At 36.3% G+C, this 13,117-nt stretch overlaps 1 protein-coding gene across 2 annotated transcripts in view; it reads left to right on the forward strand.

The window, feature by feature from the left end:
• LOC310715726 (vang-like protein 1) overlaps window positions 1-13,117 on the forward strand; it is a 78,680-nt gene that overhangs the window by 45,847 nt on the left and 19,716 nt on the right. For both annotated transcript variants that reach the window (XM_083522388.1, XM_083522387.1), the window contains exons 4-5: window positions 10,807-11,238; window positions 12,818-12,993. In XM_083522388.1, the coding sequence (XP_083378514.1) occupies window positions 10,807-11,238; window positions 12,818-12,993 (608 nt within the window). The remainder of the gene's footprint in view (window positions 1-10,806; window positions 11,239-12,817; window positions 12,994-13,117) is intronic.

The raw sequence follows: 13,117 nt of genomic DNA on the forward strand, positions 1-13,117 counted from the left end.
AATGGTAAAATCTAAAAATCCATTCTCAAGTGTTATACTGTACAGTTCAAACTCGTGGCGCACAACATGTTGTATAAGGTCAGGCGTCGGGCAGCAGTGACAGCTGCAGCTATCCCACCTCATATTCTCCACATGCAGCATGTCAAACAGACGGAGACTGTAGGCTGTAACTAGGTTGTGTGTTTGTAATTAATGTAGCTAATACAATGTAAAGAGCATTTAACCGGAAGGCAGTCAACTGTGAGAACCTCAAAGATGACATAAGGCTTCCATTCAAATGCTACTCAATCTGTAAGCAAATGTTTAGAGCCAGCACAAAAAAATAAGTTATAAGTAGAAATATACAGAAACAATTATATCAAGATGAAAGCATAAAAATAAGTTATGTGAGACATGAAAAAAAGAAATGTCTGTAGAGTCATTGGAGAAACAAGTGTATTGTATTAAGAGGTAAAGTCTTGGCAACTATAGATATTGCACAGGGTTTTTTTATGATTATATATATATATATATATATATATATTTTTTTTTTTTTTTTTTTAATGCAAATCACCATTTAGTTACGGTACATATAGTTATATAAATTAAAAGTTTCAGGATGAAGCCACTAGAAAATACACTTATCAAGAATAGAAGATCAAGATGTCTTCTTTTATTTGTATTAGTCTGTTAGACAGATTTACTGGAATTTTAGTTTTGGTTTTAGCACAATTACATCAGAATACATTATTGATCCCACAGGGAAAATGTTAGGATCCAGTTGCACACAGTACAATTAAAGTATAATAAAGAAAGAATACAATATAAGAAATTTTAAATGAGACATATACAGTGAGGAATATAAGTATTTGAACACCCTGCTATTTTGCAAGTTCTCCCACTTAGAAATCATGGAGGGGTCTGAAATTGTCATCGTAGGTGCATGTCCACTGTGAGAGACATAATCTAAAAAAAAAAATCCAGAAATAATAATATATGATTTTTAAACTATTTATTTGTATGATACAGCTGCAAATAAGTATTTGAACACCTGTCTATCACCTAGAATTCTGACCCTCAAAGACCTGTTAGTCTGCCTTTAAAATGTCCACCTCCACTACATTTATTATCCTAAATTAAATGCACCTGTTTGAGGTCATTAGCTGCATAAAGACATCTGTCCACCCCATACAATCAGTAAGAATCCAACTACTAACATGGCCAAGACCAAAGAGCTGTCCAAAGACACTAGAGACAAAATTGTACACCTCCACAAGGCTGGAAAGGGCTACGGGGAAATTGCCAAGCAGCTTGGTGAAAAAAGGTCCACTGTTGGAGCAATCATTAGAAAATGGAAGAAGCTAAACATGACTCAATCTCCCTCGGACTGGGGCTCCATGCAAGATCTCACCTCGTGGGGTCTCAATGATCCTAAGGAAGGTGAGAAATCAGCCCAGAACTACACGGGAGGAGCTGGTCAATGACCTGAAAAGAGCTGGGACCACAGTTTCCAAGGTTACTGTTGGTAATACACTAAGACCTCATGGTTTAAAATCATGCATGGCACGGAAGGTTTCCCTGCTTAAACCAGCACATGTCCAGGCACGTCTTAAGTTTGCCAATGACCATTTGGATGATCCAGAGGAGTCATGGGAGAAAGTCATGTGGTCAGATGAGACCAAAATAGAAGAAGAATGATGAGTACCATCCCAAGAACACCATCCCTTCTGTGAAGCATCATGTTTTAGGGGTGTTTTTCTGCACATGGGACAGGGTGACTGCACTGTATTAAGGAGAGGATGACCGGGGCCATGTATTGCGAGATTTTGGGGAACAACCTCCTTCCCTCAGTTAGAGCATTGAAGATGGGTCGAGGCTGGGTCTTCAAACATGACAATAACCCGAAGCACACAGCCAGGATAACCAAGAAGTGGCTCTGTAAGAAGCATATCAAGGTTCTGGCGTGGCCTAGCCAGTCTCCAGACCTAAACCCAATAAAGAATCTTTGGAGGGAGCTCAAACTCTGTGTTACTCAGCGACAGGCCAGAAACCTGACTGATCTAGAGAAGATCTGTGTGGAGGAGTGGGCCAAAATCCCTCCTGCAGTGTGTGCAAACCTGGTGAAAAACAACAGGAAACGTTTGACCTTTGTAATTGCAAACAAAGGCTACTGTACCAAATATTAACATTGACTTTCTCAGGTGTTCAAATACTTATTTGCAGCTGTATCATACAAATAAATAGTTAAAAAATCATACATTGTGATTTCTGTATTTTTTTATTTAGATTATGTCTCTCACAGTGGACATGCACCTACGATGACAATTTCAGACCCCTCCATGATTTCTAAGTGGGAGAACTTGCAAAATAGCAGTGTGTTCAAATACTTATTTTCCTCACTGTATATTGAGTTAAAAATTAAGCATAGATGCTGTACAATCAATGAATTTCCAATCTTATTGAAATATTCTGTATAAAAATGTTTAGCAGCACTGAAACAGATTTTACAAGATATTGCACATGTAATAATTGTGGCACTGAGATTATTGCAAATAAATTGCCCAATATATTTAGTCATTAAGACCTTAAGTGTGGCAAAAAATGAACACAGTGGAGCAGACCCATATTTCCTCTAAGTTTCTTTCCAAGTAATGTATTTTTAAAAATTCATGCTTTTTTTCCCTGTCAGATTTTATGCTTTACATTCATTTTTATTTTCAAAATTCACACAAAGGTGAAACTCATCCATTTATAAGTTGTTTACTGTAACATATTTTTAATATAATATATCACGGTCCAGCCATGTGAGTTTGTAATTTGAAGAGCTATTTCTCAAGAGGTGAAAGGATGGGTTGTACAGTACATATATATGGACACACTCTCACTCACTTTCTTCGCCACTCAGCCATCCCATGTGACCTGTCTACTGAAAGCTCTCGCAGTAACTCACTGCACTGCACTCCTGAAGGCATTACATGATGGGAGTAGTTTTTTTATTCGGACACTAAAACGCATTAAAGGCAGTACTTGCTTCACGAAACACATTTGTCTGGCTGTTACTTTGGAGAGAGGCCGCTCAAAAACAAACAGACAGTGATGGAAAAGCTGATGTTAGAAAGCCAACCTGCAGTGCAGGATCTGAGCTCACCACCATCTGAGCCTCAGGAGGTAGGACCCCTACCCCCAAACACACACACACACACACTCAGTCAGTGCTAGATGTTATCTTCTCATAGGCCGGATCTCTGTGAGGCACATTGGCGCTCTTAGAGAACACAGAGCTCAAACAAGAACAGGTCGTTTTTATGATATGGATGCTCAGAGCTATGAGGTAATTTGGTTTGCCACTGCGTCAGCTGAACATTTCTGAATAACCAGACCTTTGTATTGTAATGCTATGCATAAGGCTTCTTCAGGATTTTTCAGATGCCTCTAAGATTTGTTTGGATTTGTTTTAATTTGTAAGTTTGTTTATTTACTCATGATTTCTCAGTGGTCCAAAAAGATGCATTTGAGATCCTCCATCATCCTCCTATTTTTATTACTTTATTTGTATTTTATTTTTTCTAATTGAAAATGTCTACACTTTATCAAATATATTGACTGTGCATGGATTTCCCATTCTCTTCCCTTTTCACATGTAAATGTATTCCGAACAATGCGAACAAGCTTTTTCCTGCTCGTGTCTGTGGATATGTTTTGTAAAGCAAATTCATGTTTTCCTGCCAGGAATAAAAGCAGCTTCTTTTTTCCGCTTCACTCTTTATTCTTTGTGCTATATATTTATTTATATATATTTATTTTAGGGGTGTACCAATGATACACATATTCGGTACAGGGCTTTCGGCGTACTGAATGCAATCCTTCATACATGCGGAACGCAGAACATAGTTAAAGCCACAGTGACTCTGTACCGGAAATAAGATTTGTTTTGTGCACGCATGAAAACGCTAAAGAATCCATAGCGTTAGCATTAGCCGCTAGCCACTTCCAGGTTAGGGGCTAATGCTAGCGCTATGGATTCTTTAGCGTTTTACGTCCAGCTTCAAGAATTTCTCTTAAAAGGAGAAACTCCTGACAATTCCACATATCGAGGGAGTAAATTATTGAATGATAAAAGGATTGAAGGCATTTGTTAAAGTATGCTGAAATAAGTAGAACAGTTAAGTAGATCATATCTTAAGAAAACAAAATATTAAAAACACACACGCACATCTGTATTACCCGAATGGGGTCTAACAAATGTAAACTATTTCATTGAATTACTCCATTTATTAAATTTTATTGAATCAATTTAATATGTGGCAATTCAATTTATTACTCAATTTAAACAATATAATAAAATCATATTGCATTCATTTGATTTACTATATATTATTTTGTTTAAAATATAAAATATAATTTTATATATTATTTAACCAAGTAGGCAATTTATTTAAACTTGTAAAAAATCTAAACTGTTGTTTACAAATGTTATTAATAATAAACTGCATTAATATAAACAGTTTTATAATTGAACAGAACCTTGGCTTAAAAACTGAGAACCATGAATTTTGTGTACTGTTACACCCCTATTGTGTATATGTGTGTGTGTGTGTGTATATATATATATATATATATATATATATATATATATATATATATATATATATATATATATATATATATATATATATATATATATATAGCTCCTACATTTATTTTTTCTCTCTGTCTTTTTTCTCCTGCTCTTATTTACTCCCATGAGCTTGTGGAGTGCCTGTGTTACACTTTTCAGCAAGTAACTTGTAGTCAGCAGTTTGTGTGTAAGGTTGGGTTGTGTTTTACAGATATTCTTCATTATGACAAGTAAAAAAAAAAAAGGATATCCAAGATACTAATAACACGACGGTTCAAAGTTTGCATCTCTTTTTTGTCTTGATATAAATATTATTTCGTAGCTTGAGAATAGAAATATCTACCTTTTTCTTCTTTATTTGGCTGCTCCCATTAGGGGTCTCCACCGCAGATCATCCGTCGCCATACCCCCCTTTCCTCTACATCTGCCTCTTTCAACCCAACTACCTGCATGTCTTCCCTCACCACATCCATCCTGGTGGCTCCATCCTCAGCATTCTTCTACTGATATACCCCATGTCCCTCCTCTGCACATGTCCAAACCATCTCAATCTCGCCTCCCTCACCTTGTCTCCAAAACGTCCTTCATGCGCTGTCTCAACCTTTTTCATCACCACAAATCATTTCACTGAAAATTAGACATAGAGACTAATATAATAACAACATTAATTCAAAACTGGACCAGATGAACTTGCTTTGTACAGTAAAGAGCTCTTACTGTTCATTTCTGTAGTGGGAGCTAACACGACGTGGTGAAGTTCCTTGTGAGGAGATGTTAATTTAGCATTTTTGAAAGAAGTCTCCACTCTCAGTGCTTGAAGAGCATGAGATAAAACTGTGACTCCTGGTTTTCCGCAATGGGAAACTTGGTCAAATTATATAAAGTGGCTTTGTCATGTTTCCAGCCCTGTTTTGTGATAAATATTTAATTTGCCTCTATGATTTTTTTTGTGTTTGAAGCACTTGAGTTACTCGAAGGAATAGTTTCAGCCCTACACAAAAATAATTTACATTTTGGGTGAAGTCAGTGTTTCCGTGTTGTTTCCGTGTTGACCTCCATTCAGCCTTTCCAGGAGCATTCAAAGAAAACTATCTCTGTAGTCTGACACCTCGCACTGTATCCCATGTCCTCTCAAGGGTTTCCATTTTTGGTGTGTGTGTGTGTGTGTGTGTGTGTGTGTGTGTGTGTGTGTGTGTGTGTGTGTGTGTGTCAAGTCAAGTCAAGTCAAGTCAAGTTTATTTGTATAGCGCTTTTTACAACAGACATTGTCTCAAAACAGCTTTACAGAAACCAACAGTTAAGGTGAATGGTGTGTATTTGTCCCTGATGAGCAGCCATGGCGACTGTGGCAAGGAAAAACTCCCTTAGATGTTATGAGGAAGAAACCTTGAGAGGAACCAGACTCAAAAGGGGAACCCATCCTCATTTGGGTGACATCAAGTGTGTGTGTGTGTGTGTGTGTGTGTGTGTGTGTGCGCGTGCGCGTGCGCGTGCGCGTGTGCGTGTGTCAAAGGATGAGCAACTGGCAGTAATAAATTCACACAATCATAATCATTATCATGCTGTTAATCACTGTCTCACATCTATTTTACGTCGATATTTTTAAAGGGGCTATAATAACTAACCCTGCAGCAGTATAAGACATATTGCAGATTTTCGTCTCGCTCGTGTAGCAAAACATTAGCAGTATTAACTTGTTCCTGAACAGATTTTTCAGCTAATAAAATTTGCATTCATATATAGCTAATAAATGTTTTTGATCAGTATTAGATGAAATGAGTTGAAAAAATTCTCATTTTCTTCATTCTTTTCTGTTACACCCTCTATTCTTAAAAATTCTTTATCTCTCTCATTGTTCCTATCTATTGTCTCTACATTGCCCTCCGGTTAACTAAAGCGCTCAGCCAGTTCGGTGCACGATATCACCCTCTCACTCCCCTCACATCATCGGACACACACTCAAACACCACCGTTCCTCTTGCCTTTGTACATGAGTGTTGTTTTAGGACCACACACACACACACGCACATTGTGATGACACGAAGGCTTTATCTGTACTAATCTAGCGCACGGTTTTTATTTTTGCAGGAGCTTTAAACTGTTAGGTGGACAAACAGTACTTATTCGGTTCTTTTTCAGCTAATCAGGTCTTTTTTAGTTTTGTTTAGCTTCCTTTTTATTATCAGCTCCCATCAGAAAGATTTGATTATACCTTGATGTAAGAAATTTAAAGAATGTGCTTTATAGATTTTTGCAGCTACACCCTAGAATTTATGCAAAATAATTGATTTCATTTATAATTATTGCTGCTATATTTAAAGTACAGTAAAACCCCGTTGGACGAGCATAATTCGTTGTTGATAATTGCTCGTAGGTCCATTTGCTCATACGTTCGAACTAATTTTCCACATAGGAATTAATGTACTGTATTTTTCTGACTATAAGCCGCTACTTTTTTCCCACGTTTTGAACCCCGCAGCTTAAACAACGAAGCGGCTAATTTATTAATTTTCCTGGGTTTTTCCCGGTTTCACAAACTTTAATCCAAAAAACTGAACCCCATAACATAAGACCAATGAAATTTCCGAACGGAAACGAAAAAACGCACCTCACCTGTGTTCTGAGCTGCACGGCATCAGGAGAAAAACTTCCACCGGCACGACGATGCCAAAAGATAAACTCCCGAGAGAAATACAGTAGTTGTAAAAGGAAGGAGAAAGACAGTGAACAATGACTTTCTTGGTAATCTACTGTTTAGATACAAGCCGTTGTAACGCGTTGAGTCTGGGTGAAGGGAGTAACTAACTCCAGTTGCAACAGAAATCATATAAGCACAGACAGGTTTCCAAAACTCGTGCTTTTTTATTTTTCTTGGCAACAGCGTTACGGGTTAGTCAAAGAAACTTAGAAATGAGCATCAGAAAATAATGAGCACATAATCCTCAGTCTCACACACACGCAGTAATACCGGAAGAATGCAGTGACGTGCTGTTCCCAAAATGGCGCTCTGCTCTTAAAGGAGCCACAACATATTTCACCTGTTACACCGTGTAACAGACACTGTCTTTCGGTAAAGCCTGTGTAAAGTTCAATAGTTTCAGTGTAGACCTGCGGCTTATACACAAGGTGCGGCTTATTTATGTTAAAAATAAAAAAAATTCTAAAATTCAGTGGGTGCGGCTTATACAAGGGTGCGCTTTATAGCCTGAAAATTACGGTAAAATCGATTTAATCCGTTCCGAAACCTTATTGGATCACTTATTTCTGCACTTAAAAAGTATTTGTAGCCTATTTTAACAAACAAATACACCACAAATTACCGTAATGTAAACATAATTTAACACTTACCCATGTGCTATTGGTTGATTGCGAGTGTCAGACACGCACCACGCTCGTAACCTTCTTGGTTTCCATGGTAATTCTATTTACTTTCGTTTTCAAAGTAACATCACTGATTTTCTTGGGAGACATTTTTCAAGATTTCTAGTAAAAATATAACACTATAAAAAGTTATGTTTTTGCTGCACTGAACAACGAGAGCGACCGAGTGATACGTCATTAACTAAGCGACTGATCCGACCCTCGGCCGAAAACGGGGAACTGGCAGCGTGGGTTTACCTTCGAAGTTTGCTCGTGAAACAGGGTGAAATCTTGCGAGCGAGGCCGCTTATATCTCCGTTTGCTCTGTATAATAAGTTTTACTGTATAATTAAATAAATGTTAAAAAAATACAACTGCAAGGTGAAAACAAGGTGATACAATTATTATATACGTTTACACGTATTAAAATCCAGGACCTTCCCAGGCTGGTCATTTAATGTTGTCAAAACCTGGTACCATTATTCAGGGTGTTCAACCCCAGTAATAGTTTACGCTCTGTAATACGTAATAGCCGTTTATTTCAAACTTGTTTTCTGTTTTGCAATTTGGTTCAATCAAACAATCATCTGGTCAAAACAAAACTAAAATCATGTTAAAACAAAAATCACAAATTATAGTTTGGTCATCCTTTTCTCGAAAAATCATGTTAAAACAAATGTATTTCACAATTAGTGGTAATGCTAGAAATTTTGAATAAAATTTTACTGAAAAATATTTCTACCAAGGGTGCTATTAAATTTGGAGCTTACTGTACGAAAATTCAGGGTTTGTATCGGCTAGAATCCGGGGACACGAAACGTATCACAATACAGGGGTTGCGGTACGATATTTAGCGATTCATTGCGAAATTGTAAGATATTTTTTTGTGCTACTTATGCTGTTTCACTGCTACTTCAGTCTGGTTAAATGCATACTGAATTGTGTTGAATGTTTGCTAGTTGGATACATACGCCTCCTTTCTTTTGTATGTACAGTAAATGGCGTAAAAAAGCACACACATTAGAACACACACACAAACACACACACACACATACACACACACACACACATTTGTTTTACTGTCCTTGTGAGGAAATTGTATTGATATCCATGTAAAAATTGTCTGAATTTCTAATCCTTGGGGGACATTCGGTCCTTATCAAGATTTAAAAACAGGCCTACACACACACACACACACACACACACACACACACACACACACACAAACACACACGTTACATAATTTATGTGCTCATGTGAAATTGTTCTCTCTGTAAACAAGCTATTGAGTTGTATTATTTACCTCAGAGCTAGAGTGTTAGCCTGAAGCGCTAACCACTTCAAGGTCTGCTATTTTCCAGCCATTTTCTATGATTTTGTTCATTGTGCGATCATTGTGAAGGAAAGTTAACAAACAGCACAATTGTAGATTATTAGTAAAGACTGCCACTTTCATTTGTCTACATTTTGATTTCAGAGTCCTTTATTATCATGATTTGTGTGTGTGTGTGTGTGTGTGTGTGTGTGTGTGGGGGGGGGGGGTGTTCTGTTTTCTCCTATAGCTTTTTACTGAATACATATTTCTGTGTATCACTTAAAAGACTGTGATATAATTTGTGCTGTGAATTGAAAGCTAGTATTAATATGAGTGTTTTACTATGTAGACATCAGTGTTGGGTTTTGATTGCAGTTTAATCAGGTCCTGTTTAGAAAATCTCTAATTTGAAGGCACTCCGCTTGGATCTAATCTGTCTTGGAGGTTGTTTTTTTGTTTCATAATGAAGTGTCAAGATAAAACTAATAAATAACTTAAATGGGCCTGTCAATCAATTAAAATATTTAATCGTAATTAATCGCACGATTGTCAGAGTTAACTCGTGATTAATCGCAACAGATACATTGTAATCTGTTCTAAAGGTACTTTAGATTAATACTTTTCAGGTTTTTATACTCTAATCAGCATGGGCATAGATAAAAGTGATTTATCAGTGAAAACCATACTCAACATAGAGCATGAAGACTAAATATTTATGTAAATGTTTTAAAATCTTTTTTTTTTATTTTTTTTATTACGTAAATCATCAGGACACCAAACTGAACTTTTGCTATGTTTCCACACGGACGGTTTTAATTGCAAGATGTGTGCATCATGATTTTTGGTCTGGGGAATAGGGATATAAGTCTCTATAGTCTCTATAATGTTTTAGTATGTTTTTAGCTCTAGTATGTTTAGAGTGTTGTCTATAACGATTTAAAATTAATTAAAAATTAATCACGCAATAATGAAGTAAGTGCCTTTAAAATGAATTTGAGTTAGCAAATTATTAACGCGTTAATTTTGATAGCCCTAAACTAATATTGAGTTTTAGTGCTACCTCAAGCAAAAAAAAAAAAACAAACAAAAAAAAACTTGTTTGTAGATACATACATGTTTTTTTACATTTAATATGTACATTTTATATGTTTGTACTTATACTTAAACATACTTTAACATTCTTTCACTTTTGCACTGTTATGGTCACTTTGATTTAATACCCTTCTATATTTAGCTTCCCATTTTTGTAATATATATTGCACTTTTGCACTATTATAATAAGTTTATTGTATATTTGTATATTTATGTATTTATATACATTGCTATTTGCACTTCTGGTAAGATGCTAACTGCGTTTTATTGTCCCTGTACTTGTACTCAGCACAATGACAATAAAGTTTAATCTAATCTAATGTAATGTAATCTAATCTAATTTAAACATTAAAAAAAAATGTGCGGCATTGAACGATGAAGGTCGAGGGTATAGAAAGAGAACTTTTTTTCCCCACATTTATCTTTATACCTCTCTTTGCAGGATGACAACTGGGGTGAAACGACCACTGCAATCACAGGCACTTCAGAGCACTCGCTGTCCCAGGAGGACATCGTGCGCATTAGCAAAGACCTGGACGACAGCGTGGGTCTGGACTGTAAACGCTATTTAGTTGTCTCGTTTTCTATCATCTTGAGTCTGCTGGCGCTCCTGACGCCGATCGCGTTCCTCATCCTGCCGCGACTGCTGTGGCCCGATAAGCTGCGTCAGTGCGGCACGGCCTGCGAGGGCCTCTACATCTCGGTAGCATTCAAGCTGCTCATTTTGTTGCTAGCCATGTGGGCGCTGTTTTTCCGTCCATCCAAGGCCACCATGCCCCGCATCTTTGTCTTACGATCCCTTCTGGCCATGCTGGCGTTCCTGCTCGTGCTCTCTTACTGGCTGTTCTATGGAGTGCGCATCTTGGACACACAGGTGAGGCGTGTAAACAATGAAATTCCTATTTGCATACAGTGGACGAAGGGGAAAGGTCACAGAGATCAGAAAGATATGTAGATGTGACTATAGGGAATATTTGTTCATTCTTATCACTCATGGGTACAATGGACAACAAAGGCAGTCCTTTATTGTCACATATAAACATGTTCACAGTGTAAATGACTTTTTTTGTTTGGAAACCATGAAAAGAGCACAGGGTTAACATAGGGTTTGATACGTACCTCGATTTAATTTCACTACAGATAGGGGGAAATGCAAAACATAAAACTGCTTGTTTTTTTGTATTATTATTATTATTGTCATTTATTATTACCATTTGTGAACATCAACAGTTTGCATTTTAAAACGATTTTAAATAAAATGCCTGCTTGGTTAAAATAAAATACAGAAAAAACTAAAATATAAAACAATACACTTTTTATTATCTTGATTATTTAAATAGGCACAAATGTATTTAAATAATAAAATAAAATAAAAACATTTCAAATTTGCAATTAAATCAGTGGAAAAATTTAATTAAATAGTTTACATTTGTTAGACATATAAAAAAAATACAGATGTGTATATTAGTGTCTAATGTCTTTTTTATGTTTAATATTTAAAATTCGAAAGATATTTCTAAAAAATAAGTAACATGGAAGATATATATTCATGGTACCATCAGATGTATTCATTCACTTTATGTGTTTCATTCCTTCCATCCTTCATCCATTCATTCATTTCCTCGTTATGCAGAATTGTCAGAAATCTCTCCTTTTAGGCGAAATTATTGAAGCAGTGCATAAAACGCAAACCAATCCATATCAATAGACTCTAAAAAACAGAGGGGATGACAGGAAGTGGCAGCGATTATGGCCATATTGGGAATTGAGCTCACAATATGAATTTTTTTTATATACAGTTTTTTTCTCGGCACCATATCAACTAAAATAAATTATAAACTTGTAATATATAAATTATAAACTTGGAATAAATATATATATATATATATATATTATAAAACTTACTGAGACTTATTTATGAATTGAAATAAATGGTAATCATGATCTGCTAATTTCTGTAAGGTTTCTTTATCGTTAAAAGCAAAATGCAAATACAATTGAATTCACCAGTGTTATTTGTTAATGGTCATTAAGCAGTGTTTTCCAATATTTTGTTAAATAATAATTTTAATCATTATTGCATTTGGCATTATAAATTTCACTTGCATCACATAAGTCACATAATTTTCAGTATTTTGGCGAGTCATATAATGTGTATTCATAGTAATTTTGCAGTATAATTTATACCAAATTGGATCATAATGTTCAGATTTTAATATGTGGAGGTTTACGGGTGGCTTTATATCGGACACATGTTGCAGTAGTATTACTGTACAAGGTGATTTACAGTGTGCCATTGCAATCCAGTGTCACAGGCACAGGAATCTGTGTCGTGAGCGTATTTTAATTTTAATTACCGTCAGCCAAGAATCACATAATTATCAAATGCGACAAATGTTTATCTGTAGTGCGTTTAGAGTTTTACTATCTTCAAATTCTTCCTGGTTTTCCAGGATGAAGATTATCAAGGAATTGTGCAGTATGCCGTATCCCTGGTGGACGCACTGCTGTTCATCCACTATTTGGCTATAGTGCTGCTGGAGCTGAGACAGCTGCAGTCCTGCTTTTCTCTCTGTGTCACGCGCTCAACAGACGGAGAGACCCGAAATTACAACCTGGGTCAGCTCAGGTGAGTGCTTTTTCTATACAGGATCAACATTTCCCTGGGGAGATGAAAATGTGGTAGCTTTTTTAAGTTCATATCGTTTTGTTTTTCTGAAGCTGAAATGTTAACCAGCTGAACATTGATGCGA

Source organism: Silurus aristotelis (genome assembly GCF_946808225.1).
Source record: "Silurus aristotelis genome assembly, chromosome: 20".
Taxonomy (NCBI): Eukaryota; Metazoa; Chordata; class Actinopteri; order Siluriformes; family Siluridae; genus Silurus; species Silurus aristotelis.